At 41.4% G+C, this 20,696-nt stretch overlaps 3 protein-coding genes across 12 annotated transcripts in view; 1 reads left to right on the top strand and 2 right to left on the bottom strand.

Annotated features, from left to right (window-relative positions):
* Positions 1-832, bottom strand: part of CSGALNACT2 (chondroitin sulfate N-acetylgalactosaminyltransferase 2) — a 32,957-nt gene extending 32,125 nt beyond the window's left edge. Inside the window, exon 1 of one of the 2 annotated variants that reach the window (XM_086899688.1) lies at positions 663-832. The gene's annotated coding sequence lies outside the window, so the exon portion shown is untranslated. The remainder of the gene's footprint in view (positions 1-662) is intronic. The other variant, XM_086899687.1, reaches the window with a different exon arrangement.
* Positions 803-18,859, top strand: LOC111931024 (uncharacterized). Of its 2 annotated transcripts, none has more exons than XM_086899689.1 (3): positions 803-1,679; positions 10,127-10,299; positions 11,724-18,859. In XM_086899689.1, exon 1 carries the CDS (start codon positions 906-908, stop codon positions 1,380-1,382), a length of 477 nt encoding a protein of 158 aa, XP_086755815.1. In that variant the 5' UTR covers positions 803-905; the 3' UTR covers positions 1,383-1,679; positions 10,127-10,299; positions 11,724-18,859. The 2 variants fall into 2 exon arrangements, with proteins under 2 accessions (XP_086755815.1, XP_086755816.1); XM_086899690.1 differs by having other exon boundaries at positions 11,789-14,854.
* Positions 12,075-20,696, bottom strand: part of RET (ret proto-oncogene) — a 220,916-nt gene continuing 212,294 nt past the window's right edge. For 4 of the 8 annotated variants that reach the window (XM_086899683.1, XM_086899680.1, XM_086899685.1 and 1 more), the window contains 2 exons: positions 20,147-20,246; positions 18,219-19,228 (listed from right to left, as the gene is read on the bottom strand). In XM_086899683.1, coding sequence (XP_086755809.1) covers positions 19,049-19,228; positions 20,147-20,246 — 280 coding nt within the window. In that variant the 3' untranslated portion in view covers positions 18,219-19,048. Of the gene's footprint in view, positions 17,160-18,218; positions 19,229-20,146; positions 20,247-20,696 lie in introns of those variants that run through there. The other 4 variants (XM_086899679.1, XM_086899681.1, XM_086899682.1 and 1 more) reach the window with 3 other exon arrangements.

Raw genomic sequence — 20,696 nt, 5'->3', positions numbered from 1 at the left:
CACAGAATTTACCGAGCAAGAAAGCGTCTGACAAAAACGAACAGATGTCAACCATACTTTAAACAATGCTCAGCATTCCACTGAGGATAATTAACCACCCCCAATGTCATTTCCCCTATTTTGGGGGGGCTGGAGGAAGGAATGGGGGTTTCTCACGGCCCCAGCAAGCCCAAAGGCCCCCCCGGAGCCCGGCCGAGCGCTGCCACCGTGCCCGCTCCAGCGCTGCGCTGTGGCGGGGGGGCCGCCTGCTGCATCCCGCTGCCTGCGGCTGCACAGCCGCGCTCCCAGCACGCCTACGGCCAGCTAACACAATGGAAACGCAGCCGTGAGGGACAGATTCATTTTATTGTTGAGACAGCGCTACGGTACAACCGAGTGGCCCGGTGTGCCAGGCCGCCGCGCCAGGGCGGTCGGGGCAGCCCCCGGCGGCCCCGGCTGCGCGGACCCACGGCCGCCCGGGGCGCTCGGTGCCGGCCGCAGCCCGCTCCGGGCCGGGACACGGGGCCGGGCCCGCCGCGGTGCCGCTGCCGAGCGGGCTCCGGGGCGCTGCGAGGCACCTTCCGCCGGCAGCGGGGAGGGGCGGCCGAGAGCGGCGGGCAGGTGAGGGGCGCGGGGCCCGGGAGGAGCGTGAGGGCGGAGGGGCGCGGTGCCGCCGTACTCACCGCGCGGGCCGGCGCGGAGCCCCGGCTGCACTTCCTGCGTGCTCGGAAATGAGCGGGCGGGACCCTCCGCCGCTCCGCTTAAAGGGGACGGGCCGGCCGCCCCCGACCGCCCCCGGGGCGGGCCCGCGTCCCCCGCGCAGTCCCGCGGGGAAAGCGGGGCCGTCGCTGCCGCCGCCGCGCGGCAGCAGGGACGGGCCGGGGATCTCCCTCCCCCCGCCCTGAGGCGGGGACGTGCCCGCGGCGATGCGCCCCGGGAGCGGCGAGGAGCCCGCGCCTGAGGGCGAGAGCCGGGGCGGATCAATGCAGCCTCCGCAGCTGCGCCCGCAGCGCCCGCAGGCCGGGCCCCTCAGCGCCGCGGCCGCACCGAGCGCTCCCGGAGAGGGCGCGGCCCGTGCGCTGCCTGCTCGCACCGCTGGGACACCGCTGTGCCCACCGGACAGGGACCCTGCCACCGCTGGGACACCGCTGTGCCCACCGGACAGGGACCCTGTCACCGCTGGGACACCGCTGTGCCCACCGGACAGGGACCCTGTCACCGCTGGGACACCGCTGTGCCCACCGGACAGGGACCCTGCCACCGCTGGGACACCGCTGTGCCCACCGGACAGGGACCCTGTCCCGGGAACAGCGCGGCACTGCCCCGCACGGCACTGCCCACGCACACAGCACAGCTGCTCTGCCAGCCCTATGGCTCGCAGAGGTCCGGCAGCAGCACAGTGAGGCTGATTTCTCAAATGTTAGCAAAACCATGAAATTGTGATGTAGCCTTTCTTGTGGAAACAAGAAGCAGAATTTACCAGTAACTATTTTCTACTTATCCAAGTATTTATGAACAGTTCTGTATTTCCAGAAGAACATTATATTACACTATTTTTTTTTTTTTTTTTTTTTTTTAATTATTAGTTTTCTGCAGGGCTTGACCTGAAAGGAAGACAGTTTTGGGAACTCATGCAGCTTTCAGCCACGTGCATGAATGGTGGCCTGTAGCAGTTTAAAAGGGTAAAGCTCAGGAAGCAGGTAAGGTAGGAATGCTCTTCCACAGGTATATACCAAATGTTGTTGGTCCCACTCATCAAGAACAGAGTCAGAAAGCCAATAAAGGCTTATTATGTACAGGCCTGCATCCCCTAACTTGACATCACTCTGCTGGATTTGCCTGACTGCTCACCTGCCTCAAAGGCAGGCACTGAGGGCTTTTCAGAACAGAGCCCCAATGGTGTGAGCAGCAGAGGCTGCATGCTTTGTCATGTTACTGCTCTGCCGAGGTCTGTACCCCATTTAGCACAGAGCAGCTCTTTGTCTTCAGGCAGGCAGAAATCCATTTGTTCAGAAATAGCTACAGCACATAGCATGGGAGGGGGCTGGGTGTCCAAGGACCAGATCTGTTCAGTCTAGGTTTCAAGCCCTCAAACAGAAAACGTCTTTCCAGGGAATACCTTAAATGAACAGGGAAAAGACACTTGACAGGTATGACCAGCTGTCCATCCAGGCACTTTGCTATCCATTAAAACTTGTCACAATGTTAAATCATCATTTTAAGTATCCCTCAAAAATATACTTGAAAAGTATATTCATAGAAGAGAATTATCAGGTTTTAAATATTCACATATGCACTCCTCAAAATAGCTAAATGTGGCTTCATTACTATTTTAAACCTGACCTCATGCAAAGTTTCAGTATTGCATGTTACAGATGACTGTTGAACATCTTGCTTGTTGTCTTTGTTGTGGATAATGAGTAGGAGTTTAGTAGACACCGACACACTGGAGACTGCAGTGTGTTCTGTAGACATATTTGTGAGTACAAGAAGATAACGGAATGGAAATAACTGAAATTACTGATTTTGTCCACTAACCCTACATTCTAGATCTGAAACAAACTCTGACAATGCTGCAGCACCCACCGGTTGGCCTACAGAGAGCCACCAGACTCTGAATATTGTCCTTCTATTGTCCTGCACGTGAGCTTGTTGCAGCTATATGGGGAGAGCTATACAGGGCCTTCCAGATTATACAGAATACTTTTTCTTCTTCTCTAAGTGCCAGTTTTCTCTCTTTACCAGAATTTCTTCTCTACCAGAAAGGTTGTTTTTTTCCAGTTTGAGAGAAGGAAAAAATAGATTTCTTAACCTCTTGTAGATGTTACAAGATGATACAAGATGAGTATTCATAGTCATCTCTGTATGAAAGGTCTACCATGTCAGGAAAAATGATGGGTTTGCAGTGATGTTGTGTATAGTTTCCTGATTCTTCTATCAGAACAAGCTATTCTAAGATTAGATATTCCTTCATAACTCAGACCTATATTTATGCTGACAGATGTTATAGTTCCTATTTGGTGTTAATCTTAGCAGGCCCCTACAGAGGAATTCCCACGTTGTTTGTGAATAAAGCAGGCAGTAAAACATTTAGGAAATGTCTGTGTTTTAAGACACAATTCATTTCAGCCTGGGGATTTTTCTAAAGTAGTTGCAGACCTCCTAGCATCTGAGGGCAATAGTATATAGATATTTATATATATTATAATATATATATATTTATATATATTATATATAATAGATCTATAATATTACATATATTATATATTTATAATTTATGTGACTCAGCTTTGAATTTTCCTAAAATATTATGATGGGATGGTTATTTAGGAGACAGACTTTAAAAATATTTCCCTAAACTTTGCTAAACACTGTTCTTAAATTGGTGCAGCTGGGAGAAAGGAAGTGGCTGGCTGGCAATAGCTTATTCAAAAAAGAAGCATTTTCCAGAACAGCAATAGCTCCAGCCTCTAGTGGTTTTGGTTTTCTTTTTTGTGCCTTTTCTTTTTTTTTTTTTTTTAAGCATATGTGTGGGCTGGAGGGGGAGAAACAAAAGAAAAAGAGACAGAAGAGCTGATCTGAGAACATGATACGAAAGTGAAGGAGTAATGTAAATGAGGCCAAAGGAGAAGAGAAAAAAAGCAATCCTTCAACAAAGGATAGTTTTGTTCTATTAACCTCTTGAGCCAAAATGAAACGTGCATGTAGAATAAGAAAAATGGTTCATTATTTTGCCTGAAAATTCTGAGCTTTAATTGTCAAACAATAGTCATTAGTTTGTCTTGACACAAGGTGCTTTGTCAAATACCACAGCTCAGCTTTACTGATGGCACAATTCCAACATGATCCCATGTGAAGCTGCTTTCTTTTTCCTTAAGTGTTGCAAATTATTTATAACAGATACTGAACAATGCAACCAAAATCATGAAGGATTTTTAATAGCCTGAAATCAACCCTCCTACAGTATTTTTTATCATTGTGATTTATATCCCTTAAAATCCTCAATCTGAGCTTCTCATGAAGTTACACTCTGTAACTCTTTGTCACTGCTCCTGTCCAAACACATCCTGTTGCTCTGGGCAGTGAAACGGGGTCTTGGGAGAGGCCATGTGCTTCTCAGAATTAACTCCCATCTGCCTTGGGCAATGCCAAGCTTGACCTGGCAGTGCAGCAGTGCCAGCACCAGCTGGGGCACTGAAAGCCCACTCCAGGGCTTGCTCTGTACCTCTGAAAGGACTCAGTCTTACTGTCCTCGTGGGGCATCAACCACGTGTGTTAAAGGTGCTTGGAATGTCAGGGCATTTTACCTTGCTGCTTTCAGAGACTGCAATAATCTCTTGACTTTGCTTTAGGAGAGACAGTGCATCTGTGAAATTAGTTCCTACCAACATACCACTCAAAAATCTTCCTATATTTATTGTTTCTGTGCCCTTTATTTTGCATTGAGCAACATTTTCTTCTTGTCATAGGCCTAGGCTTTTGGCCTCTACGTCTTCAAGTGCTGAAGGACTATGTTTTTTCATGGAGTGTTTTGGGATCAAATAATTCTTTGGTATTATAATGTAGTAAATTCTGGACTCAGAAGCATATAATTTATATAATTTATATAATGTTTGGGAAATTAACTGCTATGGATTGCTCTTTTCCTGTTGTTTTGGGATCACAGTTGCTAAATTACTTCCTTTCAAAAACTGTCATTAGAAAACAGTATCAACTGACTTTAAATTTATATAGAGTCCTTCCATACATTAAAGCAGACTCAATAATTATGGTACTAAGTCATGAAAGAAGACTTATTGTAACAACTTATCATAAAAACATAATCAATACAACCAGAGCTGTAAGTGAATGTAAACATGATTTAGTTTTATCTACTATCTGAAAAGGCTTTCTTCTGATAACAGAAGTGCTTACTGTAGTCCACTTGCTTTTTTCTTTGAATAGTGGTTGTTTAGCATTTGGAAAAGTGTATGGAAGGATAAATCAGAATTTTTTGGATACAACCTCTTCAAATGACTTTTTCTCTTTGAAATCAACATATAGTTACTATTAGCAACAAATGTTTGCTGAGCTCTGTGACAGTAGCAAATGGATTGTGGAAACATTCCTGTACCACCAATACAGCATTGCTCTGGCTGGTGCTACAGGGGAAAAGGAATACAGAAGGGACAAGCAGGGAGCTGTGTTAAATGCTCTAGCTGAGAGCAACAGGCAATATTCTGCAGTGGTGGCTGAGCATTTTTCCTGGCCACATGGCCTTATTTTTCCTGGCAGGAACAATGGGTTGTGTGCCCAGGGTTCCACTGCTCACTCACAGCTGCACCAGGGTATCACACTGGAGTCAGCAGTAACAGCATATATGGAAAGTAATCCATGCAGGCAATGCTAGAATTCTATACTGTTTTATTTCTGACTATTCAAAAACACCTTTACTATACTTTACTGCTGTCTAATAGCACCAAGAAGTGCTGCAGGCATTCTTCCAAAAAGAGATGAAAATTTTGTCACAAATACATTGATTGCAAAGCAGCTCTAAAACAAAGTCCAAGCGACCCTATTCTGTACCTAGAATGGAAAACAAATAGGAGGGTTTTGACTGGAAGACTCAGTGTAATGCAAAACATACTAAAAAATACACATTCCTTTTTTTTTTGGTCCTTCAGTACTGCAGAACAGTAACCTATGAATACCAAAAAGTAACATATTTAAAATAAATTTTACTACATTACTTTTTAAACTGTAGACTTGACTACCTAGGATGCAGCAAAAGAAGGAAGTTAGAACATTCTGTATAGAAGATTTAAGTGAGAAAATCTTTCATCAACACTCCTTGTCTGATGAGATAACAATATAAATTATCAAGGTCTTTTGGTTGGTTATCCAGTTGGCGTTTTTTCTGTGTTTGAAAGCCTCATTCACCAAAGCTCAAGTTATTCACATAAGTATCTCAAGTCTCTCGAAAGAAAACTGTTTGGGCTTTCTTAATCTGACATGCTTTATGTTTTGTACAAAATACTCAGTATCTAAGTATTTGAAATGTGTTACTGCATGATCAGGTGTACCCACTGAGCCTGCCCAGCACTCAATAAAACCACCACTACCTTCCACACAAAATAACAACAAAACTGTACAAAGGTCCAGTACAGAGATGATCATCCATGTTGATAGTTTAGCAAACAGTTAGTACAAAGCCAGTGTTCATTTCTTCATTCACTAGACAGGACCAGAGACTAAGAAACTTTTATTATTTGTTGTCTGTACTGTGCTGGTCCATTGTTTGCAATATTTATCTACTCCATTTTAGGATGTGGGGTTTTTTGCTAGTGTTAAGACTTGTCTGTCACAGGCCAAAAAAGATCTTCCTCCATTTGAGTGAAAACTCCAGCCAGTTCATAAAACAAATTATTTGTTTTTCTTGTTTCTGGTGCTATTAATTGTTGCATATACATCATTAAACTGTTTTTAAGTGCAACATTTTTCATCTTTTTAAACTCCTCCCATAAAATGGCATGGAAGTAATAATAAAATCACCTAACTACTTTGATTTTATTAGCAGTACTTTACCAATGACTGGAAAACTCCCACGGGGCTGTAACAGTGTTAACACGGGGCAATAGGAAGGTTCCCTTGTCAAGAGAGAACCCTCCTGGGTGCCACAGAATAGCAACAGACAACCAGAAAAAAATACCACACCTCAGTTGAGCAGTTGAAAATACTTTGTTTAGATTTTAAAGGAAATTTGCATCTGTTCCTGCGGTGCATAAAAGCAGTGGCTGATTTTGGAAAAGCGTTCAAGTCTGCTGTTGAGACTTCATTGTTATCATTATAAAAGCAGTGGGTAAGGATGTAAGGATGAACTGATTTGCAAAGTCAGGATCAAATGTCACTGCATTCCTTGCAGTCTCACAAGCTTCTCTTTAATTGCTGACTTGTAACTATTGTTTTATCTTTGTTACGAAAAAGTTTTGCTAATGAGCACCTTACAATGACTCACATCTGTTGGCAAAATGAAACTCCAAATCAAATTAATTCAAAGCAAGATTTTACATTAGAAATGCAATTACAAGAGAGCTGAACAGCAAGATACTTTGAAAATCACTTGAATTTGTTCCCACTCCTTCTCAAGAGCAAGGAAAATATGTTCTTGCTTCTCCTTTCCTGTCCCTATTTTTAGAATGAGAATGAGAAAGACCTGATCTGGCAGCCTGCACCCCATTTAAATTATGGAATATCAAGTTCAGAAGTATTTACTAGATGGAATTGAATAGTTATAAATGACATTTCTGTTTCAGTTTCATTCTCTTTTTAATTTGAATTTAAAGAATGTCAGTTACCAGTTCTGGCACTATGCTAGACAAGCAAGCATTTGCACTATTTTAAAAAACAAATCATATTTATGACAGGATAAGCATAGAGATAAAAATTTTTCTAAACTGACTTTTTCTGCAACTCAAGCATCTTAGAAGCTGTGTGCAAGCTGTGTTTAAATTACTGATGTACACTCAAAACATGATGATGTTCATTACAAGTGCAGACAAATGCAAATCGTAAAATTTGGCCATGTGTAGGAGGCAAAAAAAAATAGCTTAACTTGTGAATGCTAAAATGCTGCTGACAATTTTATGTAAGTTTCAGTTACTCCTGAACTATGCTTAAATCCTGTATGACAAGGTCTTTAATGTGGACTTGATGCCTTTCATAGCAATGAAGGTAATATGTGCTATTCATATCACTGCGTTTCAAGGTTTAATACCTTCGAATAATGTTCTGCTATGTGTTGCCTAGTAAATATAATTATCATTTGAAATGGTAACAATAAGAAGCAATATCTAGTTTAAGGTCTAGCATTTCAAAGCATGCATTTCAGATTTTCTAACATGAGGAAGCCATAATGGAGACTCAGTAAGCAAATAGAATAGATTCCATAAACATTATTTCTGTTTGGTTCCAAAGTTGTCTCTGATGGTAACTTCTTGTAGCCTAATTTGAGTGCTTGCTTTATCTTTGTGCATGTAAAAATGGGAATCAATACTGTGTAGTGTAAGTTAAAGTATCCTTTGTAGTGTTTTTACAAAAACTCACATCATCTGGTTTTCCTCAGTATTTAACAAACTGTCACAATTCATTTTAACAAATGATCCTGGAAGAACAACACTGGGTTAGACCTCCGACAGCAATGTTTTAAAATAAAAACCCTTATAGTCAGCATAAACTTTATGCCTTTCTGTTTGCTGGCTGGACCAGGCCACTGTTCAGAAACCCTCTGCACAGGAAAAACAGTGAAGTAAGCGTTTAACTGATTTCCTGACTCAATGCTAAAATCTCCCTCAATTATTTATACCCTGTACCAGAAATAATAATTTTTGTCTTCTGCTGACACACTCTTGACCACACAAAAACTATCTTGGAGAACAGTTAACCCTGCTTGTTTCTCATTGGCTGGTTCTCAAAGCTCTGTATACATTTTAAAAAATATTCTACAGCTCTGGGTAGTGATCTCTTGGATCTTTTCATACACTTTTCCCATATTTCATTCTTTACAATGCTCTTCCAAGCTTTTTAATAATTTGAAGATGAATCTTTATCAGCTTTCTTAATGAATGAGATCAGCTCTCCCACTCAGCCTCCTCATCTGTCTCATCAGCCACCCCTTACCTGAGATTCCACCCTTTTTATTTTTGTGCTTTTCCAACAGACAAGAATTTATTCTGAATCTCTTCCTTTTTCATGAAATACTCTTCAATAAAGGGATACTATTCTTGTCATTGGCAGCAGTTTGGCAAAAAAAGTAGGATGAGTGTATCCTATTGGTTTATTGATTTTCACTAGGCTAGAGTTTACACCACATTACATTCTCTGAAAGACTAAGTGGAGTTTTCTGGGGTTTTTTCCCCCCAAAGTAACTTTCAAATATGCCTAAATACAAGCAAGCAAGATTCTTTGCAAACCAAATGCTTAAAATACATATTCATTTGATTTAGTTTTATTAAAAATTTTAAAATACTTCCATCCTTAAGCACAGTCAATTCAGAAGAGAAACTGCATTGGCAAGAAGCTATGAAAGTGGAACATGTTCCAAATGAAAATCAGTGTTCACATCAAACTCTTTTGATTGTGATCATGTCAGGAAGGAAAGTCCTGAACAGCTGAAAAATTATATAAGAGCTTTAACAATCATTTATGTGACCTGCTGAGTGCAGAAAAATCAGACTAGGAACTGCAATGATTGGCTGATATCCAGATCAAGGCTGAATTGTTCAGGATTTCAAATCTATGGCAAGTACAGCTGCAATGTTCTTAAACTGTTCTCACTGTTTAGATTACTCTGTAGTCCATGTGAAACCGCTTTCAGATGAGATAAAGTTGCATTTTTATGAATTGTACCTTTTTAACCCAAACAAGGAGCTAATTATTTCTGATGATCTTAAGGGAAGATTTACTTATCTATCCTCAGGCAGGCAATATGCTTTTATTTAACTTCAGAACATTATCAGCAAAATGAACTTTGATAACAGCTCAAAGAAAAAGGTTTCAGCAAGAAATTTGTTGTTTTAAGATACATGTAACCCTTTAAAAGATCAGGTAAAGCCAAAAAAACCCACACTATAAAAAGAGAGGAACTATTAATTTTCTCAGAATGCATTAGGCATATTTCTCTCTCTGTTGTAACTGGAAGACACAGGTTGCTGTCCCAAAGTTTAGAAATGAGAAATACAAAACAGCTTAAATGAACGACTCAGCTTTAATGGAGAACTTGAAAAATACAAAAAAAATACTTCATTCACTATCTTTTCTAGGTATAAATTAGAAATTTATTTGTGCTTACCTATTCTCTAGTGTCTAGTACCTAATTCTACAGACTGCTTCCCAACAGGCAAGTTAAAATTTGTACCAGGGATGGGTACACCAAGGCTTTGTACACATTTTGGTAATACCCTTTGTACTCTTGCTAGCTGACTCTTGGGATATTGGATTTTAGACCAGAAAATGTCTATGAATGATATATTTATGAAAGATCCCACTAACTTCAGAGGGACTACTTGAATTTTATTAAGTTAAGTAGAGAGGATCTGAATAGCTTAGGTTTTCTTGTTAAGATTTTAAGTACTTGCATACATTTTTAAGGAATGATTCAATTCTTTTTCAGCAAGTTTGCTTGGGCTGAAAAGATCAAACCATTCATCACATTATGGCCCATCTGCACTCTCTTCATGGAGAACATTCCCTGGTGCTACTTAAGGGCAGGTGCTTTTGAATATTATCTCCAGTATTTTGTTATAAATTTACCAGTGCAGCTACAGTGAGAAACAATGGTTTCAGGTAAGCTGAGTTTTGAAACAAAGTATTTCAAAATTATAAGCAATTTTTTTTTTTTTAACTTCGAGAAGTTAGAGTAGAAATATTCTTTTTAGATGTATTTAGAAGCTTGTATTGTTCATATGAGACTGATACTTAATCAATAAGGAATATAAGCTTGCTTTTACTGTGTGTTTTTGAGAATTGCTATGGTCCAGTTGAGGGTACCATAGAGATTCATGCATATTTTGCATGACAAATTGTAGATGAAATCCCCATGATTTAAACATTACATACCTCATATCCACGGGATAATATTTTTAAGAACTTCTACTATATGAAACAAGCTAATGTCTACAAATTAAAACTTGAAGCTCACAGTAGATTTTCTGAGTATCCTACCTCTGGAAGTTTGTAGAAACCAACACTGTAATAATGTCCTTGTGCTGTTCTAAGCACTGTACTGACATGTAAGATTCATGCTCTCCCCCATGTGTCACAACTCAAAGCACGATCAGGTAAATCATATCATTTCTGCAGATATTTAGAAAAGGTTGGCAGAATTTTTAGAAAGTTATTCCCTCCAACCTGTATATTTAGGTGAGTCATTTGTTCCCTCTGAATTCACTTTCCTCAGGGCAGCCAAGTGCATAAGTATTTCTGGCACCGATGGAAATAATCATCTGCTGTATCACTTTTTTCCCATGTGGGAAGTACATTTACTCTCCAAAGAGGAACTGAAACAAAATTGTCACCATTTTGACCAGTGGCAACACAGAACAAACAGGAAACACTTCAAGGGAAATATTTACAAAAATAGCCTAAACAGAAGACATAAGAAGCTTTCATATTATGAATGAATACTTAAAAGCAATAATCTATTTCTTGCCAACATTCATGAGGCAGGAAGGGAGTCAAAATTAATTGGATTAGAAAACATGTAATTTTTCTTTAAACTGCACTTAATGAAGGTTATTATGCATGGAAACTGTAATTATGGACCGTGTATGTATTTTATATGCATCATCTATGTCCAGTAGAATAGGTAGCAATAACTATTAGTGAATTTTTCATACAAATTAATGGCTGAAACAACATTGACTTATGCTGAAAGTCTGAAGTACACACTACTCCCTGCATCCACTGGTTATTTCAGCATCACTTACTGTCCCACTCACCTACTGTCCAGCAATGTTGTCATAGGGCTGTTGGGATTAGAAACTGGGTGCTTCACATCTCTCAGTTGCATACTGTTGCTGAAGATACTTACTGGATAAAGTTACATTCTTCATTTAAGGAAGAAAAAACCCCAGACAAAACAAAAATTCTTGATGCCTTTGTTGCTCATGGCAAGTGAGGAACTCCCATTTACAGACATAAAATATAGGAAAACAACTAAACAAAGCATGAAGTTACCACAAGTGTAATTTTTGTCTACTTTCTCATAGATCCCTCAATAGAAAAAAACAGCCCATATAAAGGGTTTAATTTTCAGTGCCCTTTGTTTTCCAAGCCTGCACTCTGATGTTGTGTCATGCCAATGAAGATCACTGTGGTATCATAGCAGAGCCACTCCTGCATACAGAGCTGTGTGCTTGCTGTGCAGAAGCATTACTCAACATGGCAAATGTCTGTGCAAAGGAAAAGCTGCTGTGCCTACTGCTTGTCCAAAAACAGGACAGGATCAAGTACGCAATCCAACAGGGAAGCTCTTTCAATTCCAACACACCATTTTATCGCCCACTTTTTGCAAAATGAAAATCTGTGTTCAGGTTTTGGCAGTCTGACTCAAGACCATGTTTCTGAAATCACAGACTTTAATGGAAACATAAAGTTGATACACAAAACAACATCCGAAAACAGATCTGAAACATCTAAATTGGACTGTGACAGGAGCAAGCTTTGGTAGAATTGGATTATTTAGAATAACCATCACAACGCTAACAACGAGTCACTCGGGATTTACATCCCAACATTTGTAGCAAACTAAAGGTTACCCTTAACCATGGTAGATTACAAATAAACACAAAAGTAGTGCTGATCATTTACTCTTCCACATAGAACATGACTCACAGTCTGATTGTTCTCCCAAATATCAAGTCACTTTTGTATGGACAACATTTTTGTATTTCCCCTTAAATAATTCCAGTGACATTTTCCTTGTGTAGTTTCAACAGCAGTGTTTTAGACCAATTTTGCTGTGCAACTGGTTTTTTATTTGTTACTTTCAAGGTGTTAGGTTTATTTGGAATTATATGATGGCAGTGTTCTGTGCATGGCAGTATATGCCTTTTGGAGCTGAGAGGTGGTCTCCAACCCACTTAAGAATACTGCAAACAAAATCTCTGTACTTGAATATCTGCAAAAGGTATGCTGAGGCAGAGGACATCCTGTGGCAGAGCTGCAGGAGGGGGTGAGAAGACAACATAACTTCAGGCTGTGAAGAAGTTGGATGGCTGGTTCCAAGGGCAGCCTGCAGTAAAGAGGCAAAAACTCCCCTACCACGCACATACAGACGGGAGGCGGGGTGTCAGTAAGGCAAAAGAATGAACCCTTAAAATGACCTGTGGGAGGAAGAGATTCCCTGAAGCCTGAGGTGCCCCTGCAGAACCACTTCAGCACTCTGCAGGCTGTAGAGGGAGGACCCATCACATCAGAAGTGAGGCTGAAGCTGAGTAAGGCAGCCCCATCTGCTCCCTGTGTAACAACCAGCACGAGCTGGTTGACAGATGAGAGTAGCAGGGTACTCTCCTCTGAGAGGCACAGAGGGACCCACTTATCAACCTGACAGATTACCAGAGAGCTATAGCAGGGATGTCACCCAGAGCCTCGTGCCAAGCCTTACACAGTCTCCTGACCATTATCTGTGCTGTTGTTTCATGTGGTACAAGGGATACAGCCAGGATTGGTCTGAGGAAGACCAAGGATGTTACAGATCCCTGGGAGTGGCGGTGAGGGACTCAAGTGCTGGCAGCTTTTTCATCAGTCCTCCCTGTCAAAGGGAAGGGCTTTGAAAGGGCCAGGTGAATCTAGCAAATTAGCAAATGGTTAGGGGTCTAGTGCCACAGCCAGGGCTCTGGCTGCTCCTGGGGACTCGCGATGAAAACCTGGGCTGACAGAGTCTGATGTGGGCCCATCTGCCAGGGAACAGGCAAAGCATCTCTGGTCACAGGCTTGCCAAGCTGATGAAGAAGACATTAAATTGAAGTTGCTGGGAGAGGGAATCCTCTATCCATTCCACTCCTACTCATTTAATGCCAGCACCAGCAAGGGATGCCCAGAGCCTGGAGAGGGATTGCAAGACAGAACCTGAAGTGCTGTGCAAGGGAATTCCAGCCATTCCTGCCAGTAAGTCTGCTCCATCAGGGGCTCAACAAAAATGCCTTTGTGCAAATGCACATAGCATGGGGGATAAACAAGAGCAGTAGGAGACTGTGCACACCTGCAGGACTGTGCATACTAGCATAGGATATGTGGTAGGATGGCTCCTATGACTGGTGTGTTGGAGTGGAAGGATACAGGCCCTTTCAGAAGGACAGACAGGTACAGCAGAAAGGGATGCTGCCCTCTAGGTCCATGACCACATGGAGTGTTTGGAGCTGTACTGGGGTTGGATGAGGAGTTTATGGGTCAGGATTAAAGGAGGGCAAGGAAAAGTGACATTATAGTGGGGGTCTAAGGCCACCCAGCCAGGAGATGAGACCCAAGCAGATGAGACCCTCTACAGAGAGACAGGCACTGCCTCATATTCACAAGCCCCGGTCCTCACAGGGGACTTCAGCTACCCCAATATCTATTGAAGGGACAACACACACAGGGGAGGAGCAATCCAGGAGATTCTTGGAATACATGGGTAGGATACTTCTCGAAGTGACAGAGGAGTAAATGAGGAGAGGTGCCATGCTGGACCTTGTTCTTTCCAGCAAGGAGAGGCTGGTGGGGAACATGAATCTCAAGGGTAGCCTTGGCTGCAGTGACACAGAATGGTGGACTTCAAGATCCTCAGGCCAGCGAGGAGGCACACAGCAGCTCACTAACCTGGACATCAGGAGGACACACCTTGGCCTCTTCAGGGATCTTCTGGGTAGAGTACCATGGGATAAAGCCCTGAAAGGAAGAGTGACCCAAGAAAGCTGGTTAATATTCAAGGATCACCTCTTGCAAGGTCAGGAGCGATGCAACAAAGAGGAAGTCAGGCAAAAACATCAGGAGACCTGCATGGATGAACAAGGAGCTCCTGGGAAAACTCAAACACAAGAGGAAGCCTATGCTTCCCCCACAGAAAAAGGGTGAAAGCAAGGACTCATAGCCTGAGAGGAATACAGATAAATTGTCCAAGCAGCCAGGGATCAGGTCAGAAAAGCTAAAGCCCTTATAGAAATCTATCTGGCCAGGGACATCAATGGCAACAAAAAAAAAACTTCTACAGGTACACTGGTGAAAGTGAGAGCCCTCTCCAGAAAGAAATGGGAGACTTGGTTACCTGGGACACTGAGAAGGCTGACTCAATGACATTTTTGCCTCAGTCACCAGCAAGTTCTTCAGCCACTGAGGCCCAAGTTTACACAAGCCCCTTTGCTGAGGTGGCAAAGGCACGGACTGTGAGAATAAAGAACCACCCACCACAGGGGAAGATCAGATTCCAAACCAGCTAAGGAACCTGATGACAAAATATGGAAAAGTGATTGGTGACAGCCCACGTGGCATCACTAAGGGCAAACCCTACAAATATCCTTCTATGACAGAAGTACAGTGCTGGTGGATAAGAGAAGAGTGATGCCATCTACCTGGACTTGTGCAGAGCGTTTGACACTGTCTTACGTGACATACTTGTCTTCAAACTGGAGAGGCACGGATTTGACGGAGGGACCATGTGGTGGATAAGGAATCGGCTGGATGGTCACGCTCCGAGTTGCTGTCAACAGTTTGATGTCCAAGTGGTGACCAGTGAAGACTGCCATTCCTCAGGGGTTGGTATTGGGATGGGCAATGTTTGACAGCAGGATCGAGGGCACCCTCAGCAAGTTTTTCAAGGACACCAAGCTGTGTGGTGCAGCTGACACACTGGAGAGAAGGGATGCCATCCACAGGGACCTTGACAGGCTTGAGAGGTGGGCCCACACAAACCTCGTGAAGTTCAACAAGGCAAGATAAGGTCCTGCACCTGGGTCAGGGCAATCCCAAGCACAAAGGCTGGTTGGAGAATGGAAGATGTTCAATATCACCAGGCAGTGTGCTTCTACAGCCCAACAAGCCAATTGTATCCCAGGCTACATCAAAAGCAGCATGGACAGCAGGGCAAGGAGGGGTTTCTCCCCATCTACTCTATTCTCGTGAGACCCAACCTGGAGTGCTGCATCAGCCCTGGAGGCTCCAGCATAATGAGTTCATGGACCTGTTGGAGTGAGTCCAGACAAGGGTCACAATCACAGGGCTAAGCACCTCACTTATAAGGACAGGCTGAGAGAGTTTGGGCTGTTCAGCCTGGAGAAGAGAAAGCTCTGGAGAGACCTTAGAGCAGCCTTTCAGTACCTTAAGGGGGCCTACAGGAAAGCTGGACAGGGAGTCTTTTACAGGGGCATGTAATGTTAGGAGAAGGGGAATGGCTTTAAACTAAAAGGAGGCATTTAGATATAGGTTAGATATTAAGAAAAAATTCTTTACTGTGAAGGTGGTGGGGTACTGGAACAGGTTTGCAAGAGAAGTGGTGGATGCCACATACCTCCCTGGCAGTGTTCAAGTCCAGGCTGGATGGGAATTTGAGCAACCTGCTTTAGTGGAAGGTATCCCTCCCCACAACAGAGAAGTGGGCTGGGGGGCAGGGAGTTGGAACTAGATGACCTCCAAGTTCCTTTCCAACACAAACCATTCTATGATGTTACTATCCTATTCTATGAATTCAATCTAAAAATCCCGTATGGCCTATTTTTAACTCATAAAAGAAGCTATGGTTGTACAGGATTGTATGCTTTAACATTACTAATATGTCAATGATGGAAAGTAAATGTGTCAGACAAACACTCTTGATTGCCATCAGTCTATACAGCTTATCTTGTATCAAATTTATCTCCATTGTGCTAAAGGTAAGAAGTTAAGACTAATAAAACAAATTTTTCTTCTCATTAAGACAAGACAATACATTTTACAAGACTTCAAATGTTGAATCTCAAGTCCTCTATTGAGTTACTAAATGTTTGCTTCCAAACCAAGATATTGGCTTTGTTAGTGCCAACGTCATTCTAACACTTGTCATTTGATAGCAAGCTCAGTAATCTGGGAGCCTGTTTCCCTCCTCCCTTCTATATATTGTTTGTGCTTCCTGCTTAGATCAAGTGGTTGTATGCTAACAGCCACTATAAAAGTAGCAGTTCAAGTACATATTACCATCCCAGAACGCTGTAACACAGGATGGTTAGTCTAAAAAAACACCAAGGATGAAGTGCAAGGCCATTTGCACTAAGAAGTTGCCAAATGGAACCATTTGCAAACTGGCAACTTAGAAAGAAGTACCAGAACTACAACTCTTATCCAGCTTGATATGTTTTCTGAAAGGGGAGAGTACCAATTATAGTCTTCAGCATAAATAACACACTTTAAAAACTACTAATAAAGGGGTTTGCCAATTTGAAAGTGAGTTGTTGATTGTACAAAGAACGAGCCAATGGACTTCCCACTCTTTGCCTCCTTGTTTTCCTCAGGAGTCCATTACCTTTCACAAAGAAAATTTTAGCTATCAAACTTGTCCATAAATTTTGCCGCTGAGTGTGAAACCATCCAGTTAGCATATACACTATCATTTGCATATCTTGAAAACACAGAGTTAGTGCCATCGAATCTTGTGAGTGGAACGGGGCTCTCCTCAGGCCAGTTCGGGTATGACATGCCTAAAAATGAAAACAGATAATTTTTTCTGCACTGAAGAACCATAACTTCATGTGCAGACAGTAAGGCCCTTGGCAAAACTCCCTTCAATACTTTAAGCCAGTCCACTGGATTTTGTCCCAAATCAATTCATATAAATGATGTTTTGAAATCCCTGAAGCAGAAATTCAGATGCAGGCAAAAACCCTGGATAAATTAAAGTGCTTACTCAATAAAAAATTGTGTGCATGCATGCACATGTGCATAATAAAATGCTAAGAATTGTTGTTCCCATAAGCCTCCAACTTTCCATAATTTTATATTTTAGCAATCATGCAGCAATATATTGCTTTGCAAGAGAAAGTTCTTGCTGTACAGGAAATGCTCCAAGAATTAATAAACCTATTTGGGACAGGATCCAAAGCCCATTTCAATGATAGAGATTTACTTAAACTGGTGCTTTTCCTTTGGCTTCAGTGAGGTTCTGGGGACGCTTTCACACCCCCACCAGGGATCCCCTGCTTAATTTCAGGAAATCCCAGGAGTGCAACTGAGTAAAGTCCAACAAAGTGCTGAGCACTCCTGTCTTGATTCAGCATTTAAAGTTGTATTTCAGGCCTGTAATTATTTGCATTGAGTGCAGTAACTGTTTCTGTGTTTAGGCACAAGTGATCACCAAAATGGATGCAGAGTGCTTAGCGCCATGTTGATTCAGCTGTGCAAGCGCAGAACCAGCAGCAACAGAACGGTTGAGATTTTCAAAAACAGAAATCTGATTCTGTTGCTTATTAAGCATTCAGCATCTGCCATCAACCTTGTGGCAACTTTTTTCTGCTACTTCATTCTTTTAACAATCTGACCACTAAGTGCCCCAAAATCAACAACAGTTGAGTGAACCTAATGAAGAAAATAATAGCTAAGGTGTAAGATCAAAAATAGACCCAAAGCCATGTATTAATGGCAACTTTTAAACTAAAAGATCCAACTTTGCAAAAGTCATACTGCTTGAAGAATGAAAAAAGTATCTGTGATGTTAGTAAGTATCTAAAACCATGTAGAATATTTAATCAGAAGACAAAATATAGGAGTTTTGGCAAGAACCATTTTTACTGTCCATCTCACCATCACAATATGAAAGCATATGTTCTTTTTAAAAACACTTGCTACATCATTCAGTCGAGGTTTAGTACTAACATGTTCATAACAAATCAAAGGACGTGAAAACAGGTGATATTTTCAAAATGCCCATTGTTAATTAAGTTTTCAAAGGATTTTACAAGTCAGTTTAGTCTGTATATAATATTTATATACAGTATTTCTACCTTCTGTATATAATAATCTGTTTTCATCCTATGATACATTAAATACATTTCAGCTTATAGATCCAAAATGTACTAATAGCAGCTGAAATTTAGACATCCTTCTTAATAAATGAAAAATGTTGTAGATGAATCCTATCACTGAGTTATGGTAAAAAACAGTATTTAAAAAAAAAAAGTCTATTGCTTAAATTAGAGGTGCAGGATCTAACATATTTTAAATGCTGTAGCCTCCCCCAACAGGATAGTTGAATTAGATACTCATTAGCATTTTATATTTCCCCTGAGAATACTTCCCTGATCTTTTTTTTTTTTTCACTTTTACTGTATGATATCTAGTCATTTTACTTATTTTCACATCCTTTTAAAATGCTTATTTTAGACACAGCTGCAAAATGACTAAAGGATGATCCTGATGCAAACTTCGACATTTACCAAAAGAAAAAACAAACAAACAAACAAACAAAAATAAAAACCCAAAAGAAGCTTCCAAGCAAATTTTGATTGGCTTCATTCAGACAAGAAACACTGTAATGGGGTTACAGAGTCTGAGAACAGTGCAGAAGAAAAATCAACTTTTTTTTTGTGTGTTGCTAGAATCTAGTAAATGCATGTGAAATTCTACCATAGAGTTTGTTTTCAATCCATGTGGAAGGGAGGGTTCGAGGGAGGGGAGCATTATTACAGTCCACGAGAGGTGTCTCCTCTTCTGAGAGCCCATCATCGTACAGTAAGGAATCGGAGGGAGTGGAAGCCGCAAGGTCTAAGTAGTCCTGAGGAATGAATACACAAAAAGCTGCGTTAATGTGTGTGGCAATGCTGTTGCTTGGGTAAAAAAAGGGTAAGTGTGCACCTGCTTTCTTTACAGCAAGGAAAGAACAGACCCACTGCATGTATCTTTCTCTAGAACCTCTGGCACCTGAGGAGGCTCTGCTTTCCAGCAGCCACAGCAGCTCTGGAAGCAGCTGATTTGCCTGAACACTGTCCCTGCTAGAGATGTATGAATACTTCCCCTACTTAATTCTGCATATCAGCAGAACACCCAACAGACTGCTTTGTTTGACCTTCAGCTTCTGGTATGCCAGATCCATGTGTATATGCCTGAAATACATATACGGAGATACATGCGCATGCTTAAAGGACAAGGTACCCAAATCTCAAAATCGTTTTTCAAAAGCTACTACACCAAAATAATTATGTAAATATTGCCAAATAAAGCTTTAGTTGCTGTTCTAAAACTAAGTATTTAGGTCATCAATAAGAATTCATTGGTTTTTATTTAAGTTGCTGAATTGCTTTGATGGAAAAAAAAAACCAAGCATTTTCAACTAATTTAAAATGCATGAAATACTACATTCTTCTAGTTCTGGCTCTCTAATGTTATTTATTCAGGAGTGAAATTTAGGAATAACTTCTCACAATGGTTTTTAAATAATTACTATTATTTAAAGAAAACAGACAGGTTAAGGATAATCAATCCACATTTTGGGTTGAAGTCACCAAAGCTATTAGAAGTAGTACTGCTTTCAAAAAGCTGCATGCATGTGGAAGGAACTAGGCATGTAAATGCTTCAAGATTTGATGAAAAATAAATTACTTTGCTTTAAAATAAAATTAGAAAGTAATTATTTCTGTACATTGAAACTCAGAAGGCCATGAAAACTTTCAGAATCCATGCTTTCCACACTTACCCTACTCTTCACCATCATCTTCTCTAGTTCCTTGCTGATCTCAGTAAATGTTGGTCTTTTATCAGGTTCTTGCTTCCAACAGCGCAACATGAGGTTGTACCTGGGACCCATCACAGGGTGAAAAAACCCCCAAACTGTTAGAAATGGGTCATTCATAGAGCTTCTGCTCTAATGATTTATAGTACTGAACTTAACTGTGGCACAAAGGCTATCCACTCAATCTCTGTTGTGAGTTCTGTTCAATGTTCCCTGGAATTAACAACTGACACAACAATGGGCTTTTATTTTCAAGAGTCTCCATGAGTTTAAATGATGATGCACTTGGCTGTCCTTGAAGGACTGTAGTCTTAGGTTTCACTTTCTCAAGGGACCACCCCAAGTGTAGGACAGCATGCCGGATTTCTAATTCACTTTGTATATGACACTGAGGAATCCTTGTGTATCAACCTGAAAAACTCTGCTGTTACACCAAAAAGCAGAATTTTGTTTTTCATTGATTCAAATTCTTTAGTTTCAGTAAACTTCTTCAAAGGTGAAGCCTAGCTTAAGA

The sequence above is a fragment of the Cyanistes caeruleus genome, chromosome 8, assembly GCF_971803275.1.
Source record: "Cyanistes caeruleus chromosome 8, bCyaCae1.hap1.1, whole genome shotgun sequence".
NCBI lineage: Eukaryota > Metazoa > Chordata > Aves > Passeriformes > Paridae > Cyanistes > Cyanistes caeruleus.
Note: the sequence above shows the minus strand (reverse complement) of the source record. Positions and strands in the feature narration are given on the sequence as shown.

What these genes read in the sequence shown, in the direction of transcription:
- LOC111931024 (XM_086899689.1), top strand. Translation starts at nt 906, where the DNA reads ATGCGCCCCGGGAGCGGCGAGGAGCCCGCGCCTGAGGGCGAGAGCCGG.